This window comes from Capsicum annuum, chromosome 4 (assembly GCF_002878395.1).
Source record: "Capsicum annuum cultivar UCD-10X-F1 chromosome 4, UCD10Xv1.1, whole genome shotgun sequence".
NCBI lineage: Eukaryota > Viridiplantae > Streptophyta > Magnoliopsida > Solanales > Solanaceae > Capsicum > Capsicum annuum.
In genome coordinates this window covers 1,566,611-1,583,804 of record NC_061114.1, presented here as the reverse complement: position 1 = coordinate 1,583,804, position 17,194 = coordinate 1,566,611, and the positions used below count along the sequence as shown (strand labels likewise).

Genomic DNA, 17,194 nt, shown 5'->3' with positions numbered 1-17,194 from the left:
TGTTCCGGACTCGAATTGACAGACGGTCGGTTGCGTTGGGATTTGGTGAGTCTTGAGCTACAAAACTCTTCATATTCTAGGAGTAATCCTCGTTTGAAATTGACCCTAATAGAAACTTATATGACAACTTAATCGCCGGCAGCCGGACGTTCAACACTTCTTTGTTCTAGGGGTTTCCTATGACCTTAATTCACATCCAAAACACTAAAAACCATAGATAATTTATCTAAACACTCATATCTAAATAGAAATCATATAGTTCAGAATGGGTATGCCGAAGGATTCAAATTCTAGTCCAAAAGTGTGGGGTGTTACAAAAGCACAACTAGTGTAATTGCTATCGAATGAAGTTGTACAGATCAGACTTGCAATTAACTAGTTAAATAGAATCCATTCATATTATTTTTAGGTAAAGGGTAGTTTAGTTATTTAACTTCTGAAAGGATAAATATATAGTATTAAAGTTGAGCTATGATAAATACAATTCACTTTAGTGCTTATAACTCTGATCAACACAGTATAAACTAAATGAATTGAACGTACTTCAACTCTGGAGATTGGCTTAGCATAAACAGATAAAAATAATTTCGTAAATAGAATGAAATTAACACAAACATTGGATCAAACAGAATCTGTACTTCTACTATCATTATCTGCCGAGGAAGTAGTGGCTTCATCGTTAGCACAGCTAATACAGTCACCGTCTTTGTGGGAGAACACCTTGGTGAACAAAGCGAAACTATCAGCCTCGTTCAAGGGCGTCATGTTATGCACAAACTGCTTTTGCGATATGTATTCTGCTACACGTCCAACCCTGGTGGTTACGAGTACAAAGCTACCCTTAACTAATATTTGTAATATTTCACATATGGCCTCCCAAGCTTCTGAGGATCGTATGTCATCCAGTACAGTTAGGCTCCTTCTATCACCACAATGAATTATTTGTTCAAGTATGTCTTTGATTTTACACTTGTCGGTGACGTTAATCCATATTCGAGTTTGAAACTTTCCAGCAATGCATGGATTTTCAAATACTAATTTAGCAAGAGTAGTATTGCCGGAGCCAACGTCTCCACATATTGAGATGACTGGGACCGCAATGCGGGAAGAGGAGGAGGAGGAGGAAGAGGAATAAGCATCATCATGGGATAACGGAAATTTCAACACTTTCTTCAGGTGTTCGTCAAGACCAATAAGATTGATTTTCCGCTCAACAGGGGACCGGTCTGGAGCAATAAAGAGGTCCAACCTCATTTTGTTTCTGATGTTCTTGACCTTCGATTTAATCTTCTGGAGAGCAAAACCAAGACCAAATTTCCGCAAACAAATTATTTTGATGCTGTTAAGTCCCCATATCTTTGATGATCTTGCTAGTACATGATACGATTCGATAACATCTTCCAGTTGATAATTGAGTTCTTCAATTTGCAAAACTCTGTTTTTCCGTAATGGCTTCGCTTGCAACAAATCTTGCATCTCTTTTAGCTTACCTATTATAGAATTCAAATGTCTACTAGCAGATGGACTCAAAGGTGCCGTTTCTTCTGCTAAATCTAAAATCTGAAGCCTTTCCACAGCTGACCGGAGCTCTAGCTCCCGCATCTTGATCAACTCTTTGCTAACAATGCAAACAGATCATTCTGTTTTTCAGATTATGTCAACTTTGGAGTTAGAAGCGTAGATTATACTAATTATTAATCATTGGTCAACTTTGGATCAGTTTGAAGGGGCAAAAGTTAACCTAATTCGCGATTACCCACCGTTTTCCAACAACAACTTCGTGTTGGTGAAAAACATATTCTCATCTCATAATGGTGATAACTAACACTACCATTGTCTCTGCAAACAGAAAAAGTTGAATATCCCTGAAATATGTGATAAAGACCAATGTATTTTGATACTTTGGCTCTAGTAATATGCTCCTCCCACAAAATAAATGTTGGGCCTCCAATCTTCTACGCTTTCATTGCTCCACTTCGAATATCAGAATGCAGAAGTCGATTTCTTTGGATTTCTATTCTTATTTTTGAGTTGGTTTGGATTTCTATGCTCATTGGTATTTGTATTTGCAAGACTAAATTAGCACATAAGACAGGTTTTTGAGGGAGTTTTCACCAAAGAGAGAAAGAGAGTTTAGTTGCTGCCAGAGGCGGAGCCAGCCTTTTAGGGGTTCGTTCGAACCCCTTCAACGGAAAAATATAGTATTTATACATGATTAAAATTATTTTTTATGTGGTTATTGTAGGTGTTGAACCCCCTTCGACTTAGTTTTCTTTGAATATTGAACCCCCTTACTTGAAATCCTGGCTCCGCCTCTGCTTGCGGCAGTTTTTCCTCTCCGACCAGCCTGTTAGGGTTTTTGCCCTGATTTTCTTATTATATTTAAGTTTTACTTTTTCTTAAAAGAAAATAAAAGTTACCATAATTACTTTTACTTTTTCTGAAAGAAAAAATATAATTCTTTTTCATATTTGGCTAACTTCTTTTTTTGAGGAAAAGTTTTGAATATCTATAAATAGAAAACCCTTCTCATACCATAACACAACAGTAGCATACACAATATAGTCTTCAAAGAGTCTTTGTTTAGGGAGAGATTTCTCCAATAAGTTTTAGAATTTTCAATTTTATTTTTAATAGGTAGGCCGTTTGGCCAAACCATATCCAATAATATATTTTTAGTTTAATTTTTCATGTGTCGTCTGATTTATCGTCTTATCGTTTGCAAACTAAAAGCTTCCGCATGACGCCCTCTCGATTTCGAACCCAACACAGCCAACTTCAGATCTCATTTACCAGATCGTTTCACTGTTGGATCAGGCTGAAATTTTAACTGAGTGTTCCTAACATCTTGGGGTTTGATTTGAATGGTGGAGATCGTATTTGGAGGTTCGTAGCATCTGTGGTTTTGAGTCCCAAACAGTAGCTCTATTTCGAGTGATTTCTCTTGATTTACTTTCATTGGTGTAGATAATGCTTCTCCGGGTTTGGCTCTTGTTGTGTGGCCATTAGGAAAATATTTGTAATCCTCTTATTGTTATAGTGAAGCAATTTTGATCTCTGTGATCCCGTCCCGTGGTTGTTACCTTCGACCCGAAAATTTTTTCCACGTTAAATTTGGTGTTTTTTACTTTCTTTATTTTCATATTCACCTCTCTCCGTCATAACATAGAAAATGAAAAATGTTTCAGAAATTAACATATAAATGTATGTATCACCACAGTATTTTTGGGGGGCAACGTAGCATATAAATATAGATCAGCATTAGGTGATTTCTTCCCATATGTTCTAGTTTTGAGGGACTGAGTTACTTGATACATGTTGCTAATGGGAGGTGGCAGATACCCGTGGCTACTCAAGCACCACGGTTATAAATGAAAGATATGTAAGATTTGAAATCTTGAAAATAAGGTAGGCGAAAGAAAAATCAGGACAAGCAGCTGACATTAGGGGTGTGCAAAAACTGAATCGATTTATCAATCGAACTGATAAAATATTATTGGTTTATTGTTATTGGATTAACAGTTTTTTAATGATTTTATAAAAAAAAATTATTGGGTTATTGGTTCGGTTTGATTTCTCTTATTGGGTTATTGGGTAAACCGATAACCCAATAAGGATATATATATATATATATATATTTATATATATATATTAATTTCTATAAATTAACAAACTTGTTATTTCAATTATACGAACTCTTAAATTCTCCTAACAATATTTAGTTCAAACTTGAAGATTCTTGTAAATTAAAACACATCATGTAGTATTTTTTGTTACAACTAAAATTCAATTTTTTTTTTCACGTTAGTTACTACTATTTCTATTTTACGAGTATTTTTTTTCTAAGAATTACATATATACACAAATTTAAGTTACATAATTACAAAAAGTCCCCAATTGGTAAAGTAATTACACAAATCCCATAATAATTACAAAAATCCCTTTATTGGGTATTTTCTCTCTCATCAACATTATACATGTAACAACCGATTTCATCCTTCCGTCTTTTACTCCCTTATGCTCCCATTATCAAGCCGTTATTTACTCCATTTTTGAAATCCCTCTTTTTCCGGCATACTTGAAGTAAAATCTACTTGTGGTTATCAAATTGTAAGTTATTCAACAGTTAATTGTTTTTAATATTGTACTTCATTAATTTTTTTGATTTTTTTTTTGTTCAACTTTTCCAAATCAGGGGTTTTTCGCTTTTTGTTTTTTTGCATGTTCAAATTATAGTATTGTTCAAGCTTATTCAAGTTAAGTAGTTCGTCTTTTCGTTATTTTTCATATAGTACAAGTTAGATCTGAGATTTTCTTGTTTTTAGTTCGATTTTCAATACTGTTAACTTAAAATAGTGTTATTTGGTAATGGATAATCCTCTAAGTTTTAGTTTAGGAATTACTCAGTTAGATGCAACTATACAAGATATTCCACTTGGATTTGTTCCTGCTACATTTGATGAACAGGATCCTGATTGGGCAGAGAATCGATCAAAGCACAGAAACGACCCCGTTAAAATGAAGAAATTGACGGATAAGGCTGCTTCTAAATCGAAGAAGTCTACTTTAAAAGCAAGTAAAAAGAAATTTGATGATCCGGCCGACCACGTTTACCGAAGATATTTACTATGACTGTATGTGTAATTTGAGACATGTATAATATTACACCATACATTAGTGTTTCATCAAAGGAATGTATAATATAGTTGCTCTGAAATATTATTGTAAAGGTTATACATTCTAATAAAGCTGATATTATTTTTTGAAATGTATAAGTTACCTCATACAAGTGTATTTTATGTTTATGTTTTGGTCTGTCACAATTTGTTAGATGTATACATAACCATCATACATGTAGTGTATATGTTGGACTGAATTTTTTTATAAATGTATTTTCTGTTTATGTTTTGGTCTGTTATAATTTGTTAAATGTTAGATGTATAAGATAACATCATACATTTATAACTGTAGTGTATATGTTTGACTGAAATTTTTATACATTTAAACAGTTTAATTTTCAATGTATAAATAAACCTCATACATGACTAATAATTGTTTAATGTTGGTTTGATTTATGTTATGAAAGTATAAATAAACATCATACAATCAGTAACTGTTAGCTAATTATGTCAATGTATAAATAACCCTCATACATGACTAACATGTTTAATTGTCAATGTATAATTAACCCTCATACATGACTAACAATTTAATTATCAATGTATAAATAACCCTCATACATGACTAACTGTTCTTTAATAAGTAACCATCACACATGTTTTACTGATTATATTATTTTTCAGATGTATAAGTTAACATTATACATGTGTTAGTGTATTGTATATTTTAACCTTATACAGTTATAAGTTACCCATCATACATGACTAACAATTGTTTAATGTTGGTCTGATTTATGTTATGAAAGTATAAATGAACATCATACAATCAGTAACTGTTAGCTAATTATATTATGTTTTTTTTCCAGGGCATGAAATACCGAATTGATAAAGTCCCACCACACCCATTGCATATGGGGAGCTTATGTAACTGTGCTTTCGGGAAAGAGATAAAGGAATATTTTGGAGAGAATGTACTGGAGCATTTAGAAATACGATTTTTGGCATATTTCTGAATTTGCCACGGTGCAACTAGATAGGACAGATTTCAAAATGCCTACTTATGCTTGAAATTCAGCAGGATAACAAAAACGAGCTTCATGTTTGGGTACAAGAGGAAATCCTCAAATTCACAATGCTTAATTTCGCCATAATAAGCGATTTGAAGTGTACCGGTAATATTGATGATTATATGTATACTTCATCATCTAAATCAGCGTTGATGTCGAGGTATTTTCCTGACAATAAAGGAGCAATAACTCATTCAAAACTGATAACACGGGTGCAGAATGGAAACTTTGATAACGCTGAAGATGCTCTGAACCTGGCGATATTGTTCTTTGTTCATACATTCATATTTTCTCAGCATAAGAAAGCACCAATCAGTGTTGTGCACTTTCAAATTGTTGAGGACGGTCGGTACATTCACTTTCCATGGGGGAAGGTCACATTTGAAAAGTTAATGAGTTCCTAGCAGCAGGATTTCAACACTGTGAAGTAGTTATATTCATTCGGTGGAATGTCGCACGTTCTAAATGTTTGGATGTTTGAGTGTTCCGAAGTAGAATCAAAAACTGTTGTCCGTCAGAGAAAGGTTGTTCCCAGAATACTAAACTGGTCGGTGCAGTGTATAAGGCCTACGCATGAATCTTTTATGTCTGGCATGTTCACTAAGGTAATTCTTTAACTTTGTACTTATTTTATTTATTAACTTCGTTTCATTTATGTACAAATATTTTATTTTTTTATTATTTTTTCCAGCATTCTTACAAGAATATACAACCTACAACCGATGAAGTTAGGAGATTGGATTTGTCCTTTTCAAAAGATTTTGAGATATGTGATCCAACAACTTATGCTTCGACATCTGATTCTGGAAAGTTGAAAAGGACAACAGTTGAAATTCAACAGCGTGTTGGTACCATTGCTGAAGAATTTGGTGATTTCAGCACTATACCGCAGCGGGAAATCCTCATAAAGGCTGGTTTTGAATTACCTGTATCGCCTGACCAACCTTTGAAGAAAAGAAAGACTGTCGTGTTTGAGCAAGAAAAGCAAGTGGTGGTGGATGATGATACATCTGGATCTATTCATGCAATACATCATGGATCTGATTTGTATCGTGAAATGCATAAGGATACAACAGACAAGGGAGAAAATGGTGTGTCTGAAATTCAACATCATCATCATGTAGAAAATGGTGTTTCTCCGCAGAGTCACCAGTACAAGTTTGTTCCTTCATTATCCACACAGCCTGAAGGGACTTCTAAATCAAGTTTAGATGGAGATGAAATAAAGAATTACATCAACAAATGTGTAAGTTTAGTTTCTTCATTTTATCAAAATAGCATGATTTGTTTCTACTAACTTTTTTTTTATGTGATAAGTTGGCTGAAACAATGGCCGAACTGATTACACTAATATCAAAAATACCTGCTGAGGTTATCAAAGCATTGAAGAATGAACAAAATAAGCAATCGCGGGTCTAACAAGTTAATTTCATTATATTTTGCATAACGTTGATGAAATCTTCATACATGCAGATTTTTGTTGTTATACAGGAGGACAAAATTGATGAACAACAACAAAGTCAAGAAGACGGATCCAACAAACAGGAGCGACAACATAAATCTGATATGCAGGTACTTTTTTTTCACTTATATTTTTCTTTTACTATAAATCAACATACTTACCTTATCAAAAACAAATGTTGTTTGTTTTTAAAATAGCATGAAGATTATGATAAAGGATCACTAAACGATATGGAAGTGTCTCGTGATGAAGAATCTAATAAGCAGAACCTTCTTGAAGAGCAACAATTGCTGGTATTTTTTTCCTGAATACTTGTTACGTGCTAAACTTGTGCAGTTTAACTATTCATCATACATTAACTTGAATGTATAATGATCAGTAATACATTAAACTTTCTACATTTTCCTTTAGCAAAACACATGTTATTTATGAATTTCTTCTTTAATAATAATGTCATTTACACTTACTTAAACAACATCATTAAAGAATCACCGAAAATAAGTTTATGAAGAACTGTTAATTAAAGGGACTTGTAATTTAATTTAGGATGTGAATGCGGCCGATAAAGATGCAGGTCGTGAGGATAATTTTAAAAATGAGCACTGTTCTGATTTGCAAGTTTTGGAGGTATCAATATTTATGCATTTAAACAACCCTCATACATGACTAACTGTTGTTTAATAACTAACCATCACAACTGTTTAACATATTATATTAATTTTCAGATGTATAAGTTAACCTTATACATTTGTTAATGTAGTGTAGATAATAACCTTACACAACTATAATTTACCCTCAGTCATAACTAACAATTGTTTAATGTTGGTTTGATTTATATTTATGAAAGTATAAATGAACATCATAAAATCAGTAACTGTTATGTAATTATGTCAATATATAAACATCCATCATACATGACTAACAATTTAGTGATCTAGACGTTTTCAATATTTTGCATATTGTTTAACAGTTGTCTTAATAAATACAAATTTTTATCTACATGCAACTTGGATAATGATAATTAACACATAAATAATAGGATGATATTATGGCATATGAAGAAGAATGTAGCGATGAAGAGTTGGGAAAAAAGAACATTCCAGATGTAGAAGATTTGCCGGTATTCTTATGTCCCTAATATCGTTTTATTACTACTATAAGTTTCTATACACATGTAGTTTCTTCTAACTTCTTCATATTAGGACAGTTAAATGTACATAAAACATTCAATTGAATGTATCAAGAACAGTCATACATCCAACATACAAACTTTTTCATTAACATAAAGGTTGTAGTTCATGATTAACATCATACATATTTATGTTTTTATTGCCATAAAATCGTTTGTGCATCAAATATTACATCATTTGTTACTACTAATATATTTATATATTCAAATGCACCCATTACATATAGAAATTTCTTATCACGGGTGTTAAACTTCATCAAAAAAATTTACATTATACTTTGAATAAATGTTAATACACGATAATTGTTATTTAATTTAGGATGTGAATCTAACCGCTAAAGAAGATGTTACTGAAGTGAATTTGAAAAATCAGAAATCTACTGATGTGACAGATGTCCAGGTATTTTTTTTTGCTTAACACTTACTTTTTTTTTACACAAAAATATCGTTCTACGTGTTCGACCTTGTAAAAGTATGTATTGGGACTTAATGTTAATTCTCTGGTGCATGTCAAATTTTTCTGTGAATTTGAACCAACTGGAATGTATTGATTTTTTTCTCTAATGCATATCAAGTTTTTTCTGATATTGATGTTGTCATGATTTCTAACATAAATGTTGTAAGCATTATTATATTTACACATTCAGATATTATATGTATACATTACAAATCTTTATGTGTTCACGTAGGATGAAGTTGGTGGGACAGTAACTGATTCAATACAATCAGTTGTAGATACAATTTTATTTGGTCTGTCAACACCTTCGACTACAAAGTCATTGGATGTTGGTGCTTAAAATAAAATGACCGAAAGACACTGGGACCTTCCAGACAGTCAGATTCCACCTGACCTCCCTGATTCTTAGGTTCGGGAGCTTCAAGCGTCAAAATAAAAAGCACCTTCCAAACGAGAAAGAAGTCCAGGATTTTAAGGTCACCATACATTTCAAACTATGGTTCTGGCTCTAAGGATACGGTTGATAACGATAAAGAGGAGAAGTTGAAGTATGCTTTTGATGGGTACAACATCAACCAAGATTTTCCTAACGAATTGATGATTGATTACTCCCAGTGGATTGTCGTACGATTGCTGAAAACTCATTCTGCCAAGTAAGAAATTTGGTATTATATTTTTGCCTAACAATACTTTGCCATCTTAATCTAAACGGTTACTGTCATGTATAATCAATGATTATTTTACAGGAAAGAGACGGACAACCACTATCGAGTAAATGCTTCTGGGTTAGGTTTTAGACAATTGAACTTTGTCGTTGCATATCCATAGTCAAAAAATTAGTTTTACTTGATGTCCGAACGCAAGACATGCTGGAACGATGAGGTAACTTATTCTAACTATTATCCATATCATAAGTTCTTTTGTTGATACTTAATATTCAACAATAGCATAACATAGCGTACATTAAAACACATGTATAATAACATATTATACATGTTAACCAGTGTATGATAACATAACTTACATGCAGTATTTTTCATTATCATTTCTTCAACTTTAACCAACATGTCATGTATAATAGCTGTATATCATACATCTACTAAACAATTAAGGTCAAAGCTACTGATTTCTTGGATTCATTTTTACTATTTTACCCTACTTTCAATTGTAGTAGTTAGATGTGATCTTCTACCACTTGAGAAAGAAATCAAAGATTCAGTTGGGTGATAATTATAGACATACTAGATGTGATCTTCTACCACTTGAGAAAGAAATCAAAGATTCAGTTGGGTGATAATTATAGACATACAACGACAGGCTGCTTCTTTAAAACATATGTTGAGAAGACACATACTCGCTATTATCCAACGGAATCGGCAGTTGACCTATCCATGCAACAAGACTATGCAGAATCAATTATGGTGGCTAAGAATGAAGATGTTATAGCTAATATAATTCAGGGATTCAGTATGCCTGCTGGATTACCATGGTATATGGTTGATGAGGTATATGTTCCAATTAACTGCGGTAAAGAATTTCATTGGGTATTGACGGTGATTGTTTTGAAGGAAAGATTAATACGTGTGTATAACTCACTTTCAAGTAAAAGGAAAAAAGAACCTCCAATTGAAATACAAAAGCTTTCAGTTATGCTTCCAACTTACTTGTCAGACAATGACTTTATGATAAGGCCTAGCGAACTGACTGGCCATCACTTGAAGCTTACAAAGGAAAGATTACTCAGCAAACTAGTCTTGTAAATGAAATATGATTTGATGTTGACTATTTGCAAAATATCCCACAACAAGTGTTTGATAGTTTGTAAGTAAATTACAGTTTATTTTTCATGTATAATAATGTTAGAATTGATTTACTGATTATTATTATTATTATTATTATTATTATTATTATTATTATTATTATTATTTGAATTCAGGGACTGTGGCGTATTTGTGTGTGCCTATGCAGAAATATTTAGCGAAGGACTACAAATTTATTCATGTGGGTTTGATTCTGCATGTCAACGTGCACGCTATGCTTCCTTACTGTGGTATTACGGAGTGGAAAAGGCAAATGAAGGGTACACGAGTGATAATGGAGATCCGCCTCGACCAAGAAAAAGTGTTATCGAAGAAATTGAAGCAAATGCAGTTGTTACTTTAGAGTAGCAATGTTTTCTAATTGTTGGCATTGATAGAACTATTTCTTATTTTTGGTATTTAATGTTACATATTTCCAGTAATACTTTCTTATGGTTAATGAATATTTTATGTATGTCTTTTTTTTTGTTGAAACAATTGATTAGCAGTTTCTTACACAATACTGTTATGATACAAAGTTTTTCTTAGTCGAAATTGAGTTTGCCTTATATTCTTTTTTTACGACGTGTACAAACAAAAAATAAAAATATATTGCCATTGCATTTGAACACACAATATTTTTACTGTAACGTAAATTTTCTTTTCAAGTAAAACTACATTACACTAATTATTAATACATTAAATATATGTTACTCATTAAATATAGTATCCTGCTGTCACATTTTATATTTTCTTAAACAAAATTTTCAAACATAGTTTACCAGAATCACTTTTATAAATTATTACACAATTTCATACAATGATACAAATGTATAATTATTCTTAAATGAACAAAATCATTCTTTATATAAACGTATAACGTGTAACAATTAATATTGAATAGAATGACATTTTTTCTTGTGAAAGATAATACACCAACACAACGTATAACGCTAAATCATACATTTCTTACTCAGTAAATACTAACGTATAACAGTTCATACAGATTATGTTTCAACTATTTTTTAAGCGAATGTTATATTTCCTGGTCAACATAACACATACACCAATCAGTTGGAAATTACAGTGATATGGTTATGAAATATGATAAACAAAAAATTACACAATCTGTTCAAATACTATTAAATATTAAATGAACAAGTGAAACTCAAATAGCAACCAAAAAACTTAAAATTAATTGTTCCAGCATTCCAAAGAAATCTAATTAAACTGATTATACTACTAAAAACAAACAAACCATCAACATGTTGAAAAAAATATTATCTTCATCATGATTCCTTTGAAAAGAAACCACAAGTCCTACGATTGTGATCGGCTCTTCCGCATTTACCGCAGCGGTTTGAATTTGAAGACAATGATTCACTAGATTTCAGATGCCTTCCTTTTTTTGGCCTTCCAGGAGGTCTTCAATATTTGGGCGGCAAAACTTATTCATCATCAACAAAACATGAAACATTTCAATCCTTCTTGTCTAGCATTGAAACTATCGGGAGTTCATAGGTCTTCACTATGGTTTGTGGCCTGTACAATTCAGCGCAATAACGACCATAATCCTTTACATCCACATTTTTACTTTTTAATACGATAATTTCATATGGACAAGGTATTTCATCAATTTGATATCGACCACAATTGCAAGTGCCACGCTCAATATCTACAATGTACCTCCGTCCCGAATCATAAACACAATAAAGATAACTCCCTGTTGGTTTAACCTGTTACAAAACGGCATAACATGTTTCAGATGCAAAAATATTAATATACACTTAATGTAAAACAAAGTTTCTGCTCCATAATTATTTTAACACATATCGTCATCCGCAAAGCTTTAACACCATTATGAGTTAGAATTTCTTCAAATCCTCTGCCAAGAGTTGTATTTGTGTACGATATAATTTCGTTGTTCTTACAATTTCATGCAGCAAATAAAATTCTAACTTCTTCTAGGAAACCTAGAATTGAAAGTTTTCTAGCCTCAACCAAACAACCGTTAATACATTCTGCTATATTTGAAGTCATCATTCTACCTCTATTTACTGGTGAGTGACACCTAGCCCATTTTTCATACCCAGCTTCCTCCAGATATTCCTTAACTCTTTGATCAACCTTAGCAACCTTTGACATAATATATTCAAAATCTTCTTTTTTATAAGATTTAGCCATGGAATAATAAAGGTCACTAAGTCTATCTTTGCTTTTCCTAAAATGGGTGCAAACGTTTTTCCATATATGCCATATACATGCTAGATGAGGGACATTAGGATAAACAATGCTTACACCTTTTATGATACTTTCATTTCTGTTTGAAACAACACACATGTTGTCTCTTTCACCAAATGCCTCTCTAAACTTTTGCAAATCAACGCGTTGTCATTCTCCGAATCAACAACACCATAAGCTGATGGCAGAATACAACCTACATATAAATTTAAAAAGTTAATCATTTAAAAAAAAATACATAGTAAATAACAAAAATTTACCTGCACAAGAATTTACCTACACAAAAATTTAACAATGTACAAGATAAAATAATATATAGTAAATAACAAAAGAACAAAAAAGTACAACACAAAAAAAAAATTAAACGCACAATACCTGCACCATCTAATGTGCTTGCCGATACAAATGTTCATTCATATGGACCGCTTAAATATTCCCCGTCAACAACAACAACAGGTCTACAAAATTCAAAAGCCCTAATCATCGGACGCAATGCAATAAACAAGTATTTAAACTCGTCATCTACTGCCTTATGCATCCGAATGTACGATTGGGGATACACTTAGTTCAACATATATATATAACGGGGTATTTTTCTATATCCATCTGCTGGTCCACCGCTAAGCATCGCAATCGCCTTCTCTTTTGCGCGCCATGCTTTCATGTAGTTAATGTCGACTCCGTAAATAGTTTTCATCTCTTTGATAATGTCCGCGGGGGTGTGTATTATTTTGTGATTGATTAATTTTGGAGCAGTAAATTTACTCACAAAATTACTTATTGCAACCACATTATTCAGCACTCGGTCCCTAAGATTGCAACTATGCTCCGAAACAAATGTTTTAATCACAAACAATTCCAATTCATTCATACAAGAGGCCTTCATGACCCACTGGCAATCTTCGTTATGACAAATGAGTACATAGCTTCATCAAAATATAAAAACTTAGTCATTGTATTAACTAAAAGTATTAATCTAGCGAATAGAAAGAAAATAAATGTATTCCAGCAACTGTCTAGTAATATTATACATATCTCTGAATGTATAATATAAATTATACATTCATTTTTTAAATAACAAAAAAAAATAATACAACACATTAATCAAAGAATTAAATTTCATAAAGTATGTACTCATTTTATCAGTACATATCTGTAACAACTCATAAAAACTTAATCAATGTATAAAACAGAAATATTAAAACATAACATATTAATAACAAAAAAATAGAAACTTTCAATGCCACAGTTATATTATACATATCTCTAAATGTATAATTTAAATTATACATTCAAAATTTTTAATTAAAAAATCAGTAATAACAGACAAACGAGTTCACAATCTATTAAACCAATGCATCATACATTTATTCACCTGGCACGATTTAATTATACATTAACCAATACATAACAAGTCACATTATACAATCGTATGATAGCATTACATATCAACAGTTCAAAAAAATACACAACATAAATTTCTAAACATAAAAAAATTAATATGTTATAACATCAGGAGATACAAATGATATCATACCTTTTTTTTGTCGGATCGTTTCGCTTTTGTGTTGAATCCATTCGCTATTGCGTGTCTTGACATTAATGAAACAAGAGTTTCCTTATCCTTGTATATCTGACTCACCATTATTTCAGTATTTTTGCAATCAGTAATGAAGTTTTTAACTTCCATTTCAGGCACATATAGAGCATACTGATTATCCATTTCAACAATTGTTAACGCAACTGAATCATATTCACTACCCTCGATACACATTATAGAACCAGTGGCTTTATCAAACTCTATTTCACTATTGGCTTTATCGCAACTTGAAATACAAAGCGAAAAATTAACCAAACCAACAAGTTGTTTCTTTAACTCAACGTAAACTCTCACTCCATTGTCGTTTCTTATTACAATTGGAGAAGAGTTTCCTTCAACCACATATTTCACTTCAATTTTTTTACGCACTTCGTCTATATCCAACTCCATGGCGATAGTAGAAATCAATTTCAAGAAAATAATACTTTCCGAAATAATTATTGTGTCACTTTTGTATGACTTATAACTAGTTTCTGACTCCCAAATTCCAAAATGCCGCAGCAATATTGGGATATTCATGATGCTTTTTGAATTTTTGAAGAACGTATGTAGAAGTATTTTGTTGCTTTGGGATTTTTTTTTTCAGCAATAGAACTTTTTTCGTTTCCAGATCTTCAATCAAATAAATCAGAAAATAAAATTTGACTTGTATAATTTATTTATTTTTTGAAATTCAAATTTCAGTTACTAGTTTTATCCATATATGTGTTAAAAATATCTAATTATTGCCGTTAATTAAGGAACAGTGATATAATTAAGGATATCAATTTCCTTAAATTTAGGAATAACAGTTTCATTATACATTCCACCAATGTATAATGTGTTGACGATTGTATGAGTATATTTGCCAAAATTTAGGAGAGAGAAAATAAGAGGAAATTTTGTGTAATTACTTTATTAAGCTAGGGGATTTATGTTGTTTATATATTTTTTTTATCAGTTAAACCAAAAATCGAACCGATAAGAACTAAAAAAATAAAAAACCAAAAATCGATAAAAAAAAAATATCTTATTAGTTTGGTTATTGATTTAGCATATTTAAAAATCAAGAATCGATAAATCGAACCAATAATATACAAAATCGAACCGATGCACACCCTAGATAACAAAAGATAGGTTGAGGAGACAGCAGATTCCAACAGTTGATTCCCTAGTTTTATTATTCAGGAGATGTGTAATTCAAGTGATCAGAATCTTGTTTTAAAAGACAGTTTTGAGACTCGCCAGTGTTTTAAAAAGGCAGTTTTGGAACTCGCTCGGGGGTGATAAGCAGTTTTGAGATGGGTCTAGTGTGGGTACGTACCTCGTACTTGGTTCTTCATCTGGTCCCTCAACAAGTTTTTACAATCATCGAAACAAAGCATAGTACCATAGTAACGATGCTTTATTTCAATCATAAGAAGATAAGGTCCGAAATATTAGTCACAACTAGGGATGACAATTTCAGCCCATATTTGTGAAAAGAGTCTATTTAACCCATATTTAGTGAATTGGATCACTCATATTTCAAATGGGTAAATCTGGACTTCAACTCATTTTAAAATCTCATACAAATATAGACAAAATGGGTAAAATATGAGTACCCATTTAAACACAGAGATCATCCACCTATGCTTAAAGTTTCAATTTTTTTCTTTTCTAATTTCTTTTCTTCTACTTTTTTTCTTTCTTTTTTCCTTTAATTTACTTTTTTTTCTTTTTTATTTATTTTTTATTTTTGTACTCATTCCTTATGATTTCTTTATTTTCTTTCTCATTTTTTCATCTATTTTTTAATTTTTTTTATTTTTATTTTTTTTTCTTTGTATTCTTTTTTTTTTCACTTTCCCCTTTCTCATCCTTATTTCATCATTCGTATTCGTTTGAGACCTACATAGCTTAATAAATATAAGCTTTTAACTATCCCATTTAGCCTATATAATTCATAACATCTCTTATCAATTAAATATAATCCATAGTTTCACTCCTTTATTATTATTTGTTTCTATCTTTTATTTCTCTTTCTTCTTTTTTTCTTCTTTTTTTGTTTTTTCTTTCTTTTTTCCTTTAATTTACTATTTTTTTCTTTCTATTTTCCTTTAATTTACTTTTTTTTCATTTTTCATTTTTTCCACTTATTTTTTACTCGTTTCTTACATTTTTGTTTCTTTCTTCTTTTTCAATTTTATTTCTTTGCATTCTTTTTTTTTTTTTGTATTTTCGTTTCCCCTTTTTTCATTCTTGGTTCGTCTTTTTTGTCATTTTTCTTATTTTCTTTTTATTCTTTTTCTCATCTTTTTTTTGTCATTGCATTTTATATTTTTTTACTTTAAATTTATTTGTATCATACTATATATTTCAAATAAATTTATTATTTGTATTTGAATAGTTTAGTTGTCAATATGTGCAATTTATCATTTGTATTTATATAGAAATAAGTATATGAATTAAAATCAACATGGGTTGTGGTGCAGTGGATGGGGCTGCTCCACCCTTAACCAGAGGTCGAAGGTATGACCCTGATTATGGAGAAAACTCTGTTGGAAGCGTTGCCACCTTAATGGGCCCTTCAACGCCCGACCTGGATTAGTCGGGGCTCCAATGCAGGCACCGGATACCGGATGAAAAAACGAAAAAAAGTATATGAATTAATTATATTTTCTTGAGACTAAAATATATATGGTTGAGAATCCACATAGCCCTCAAATTATAAATGTTGGGCGAATATAAATTAATATGCGCTTATGATATTTCATTATCATAAAAAAAAAAAAAAAAAAA

General features: G+C 31.5%; 1 protein-coding gene across 1 annotated transcript; it reads left to right on the top strand.

Moving 5' to 3' along the window:
- The first annotated feature begins 4,368 nt into the window (after positions 1–4,368).
- Positions 4,369–9,622, top strand: LOC107869360. Its single transcript, XM_047410870.1, has 14 exons — positions 4,369–4,608; positions 5,486–5,590; positions 5,698–6,031; positions 6,182–6,291; positions 6,378–6,932; positions 7,004–7,057; positions 7,160–7,258; positions 7,346–7,441; positions 7,695–7,775; positions 8,188–8,268; positions 8,657–8,737; positions 9,027–9,126; positions 9,204–9,447; positions 9,541–9,622. Exons 1-14 carry the CDS (start codon positions 4,369–4,371, stop codon positions 9,620–9,622), a joined length of 2,262 nt encoding a protein of 753 aa, XP_047266826.1.
- The last annotated feature ends 7,572 nt before the right edge of the window (positions 9,623–17,194 follow it).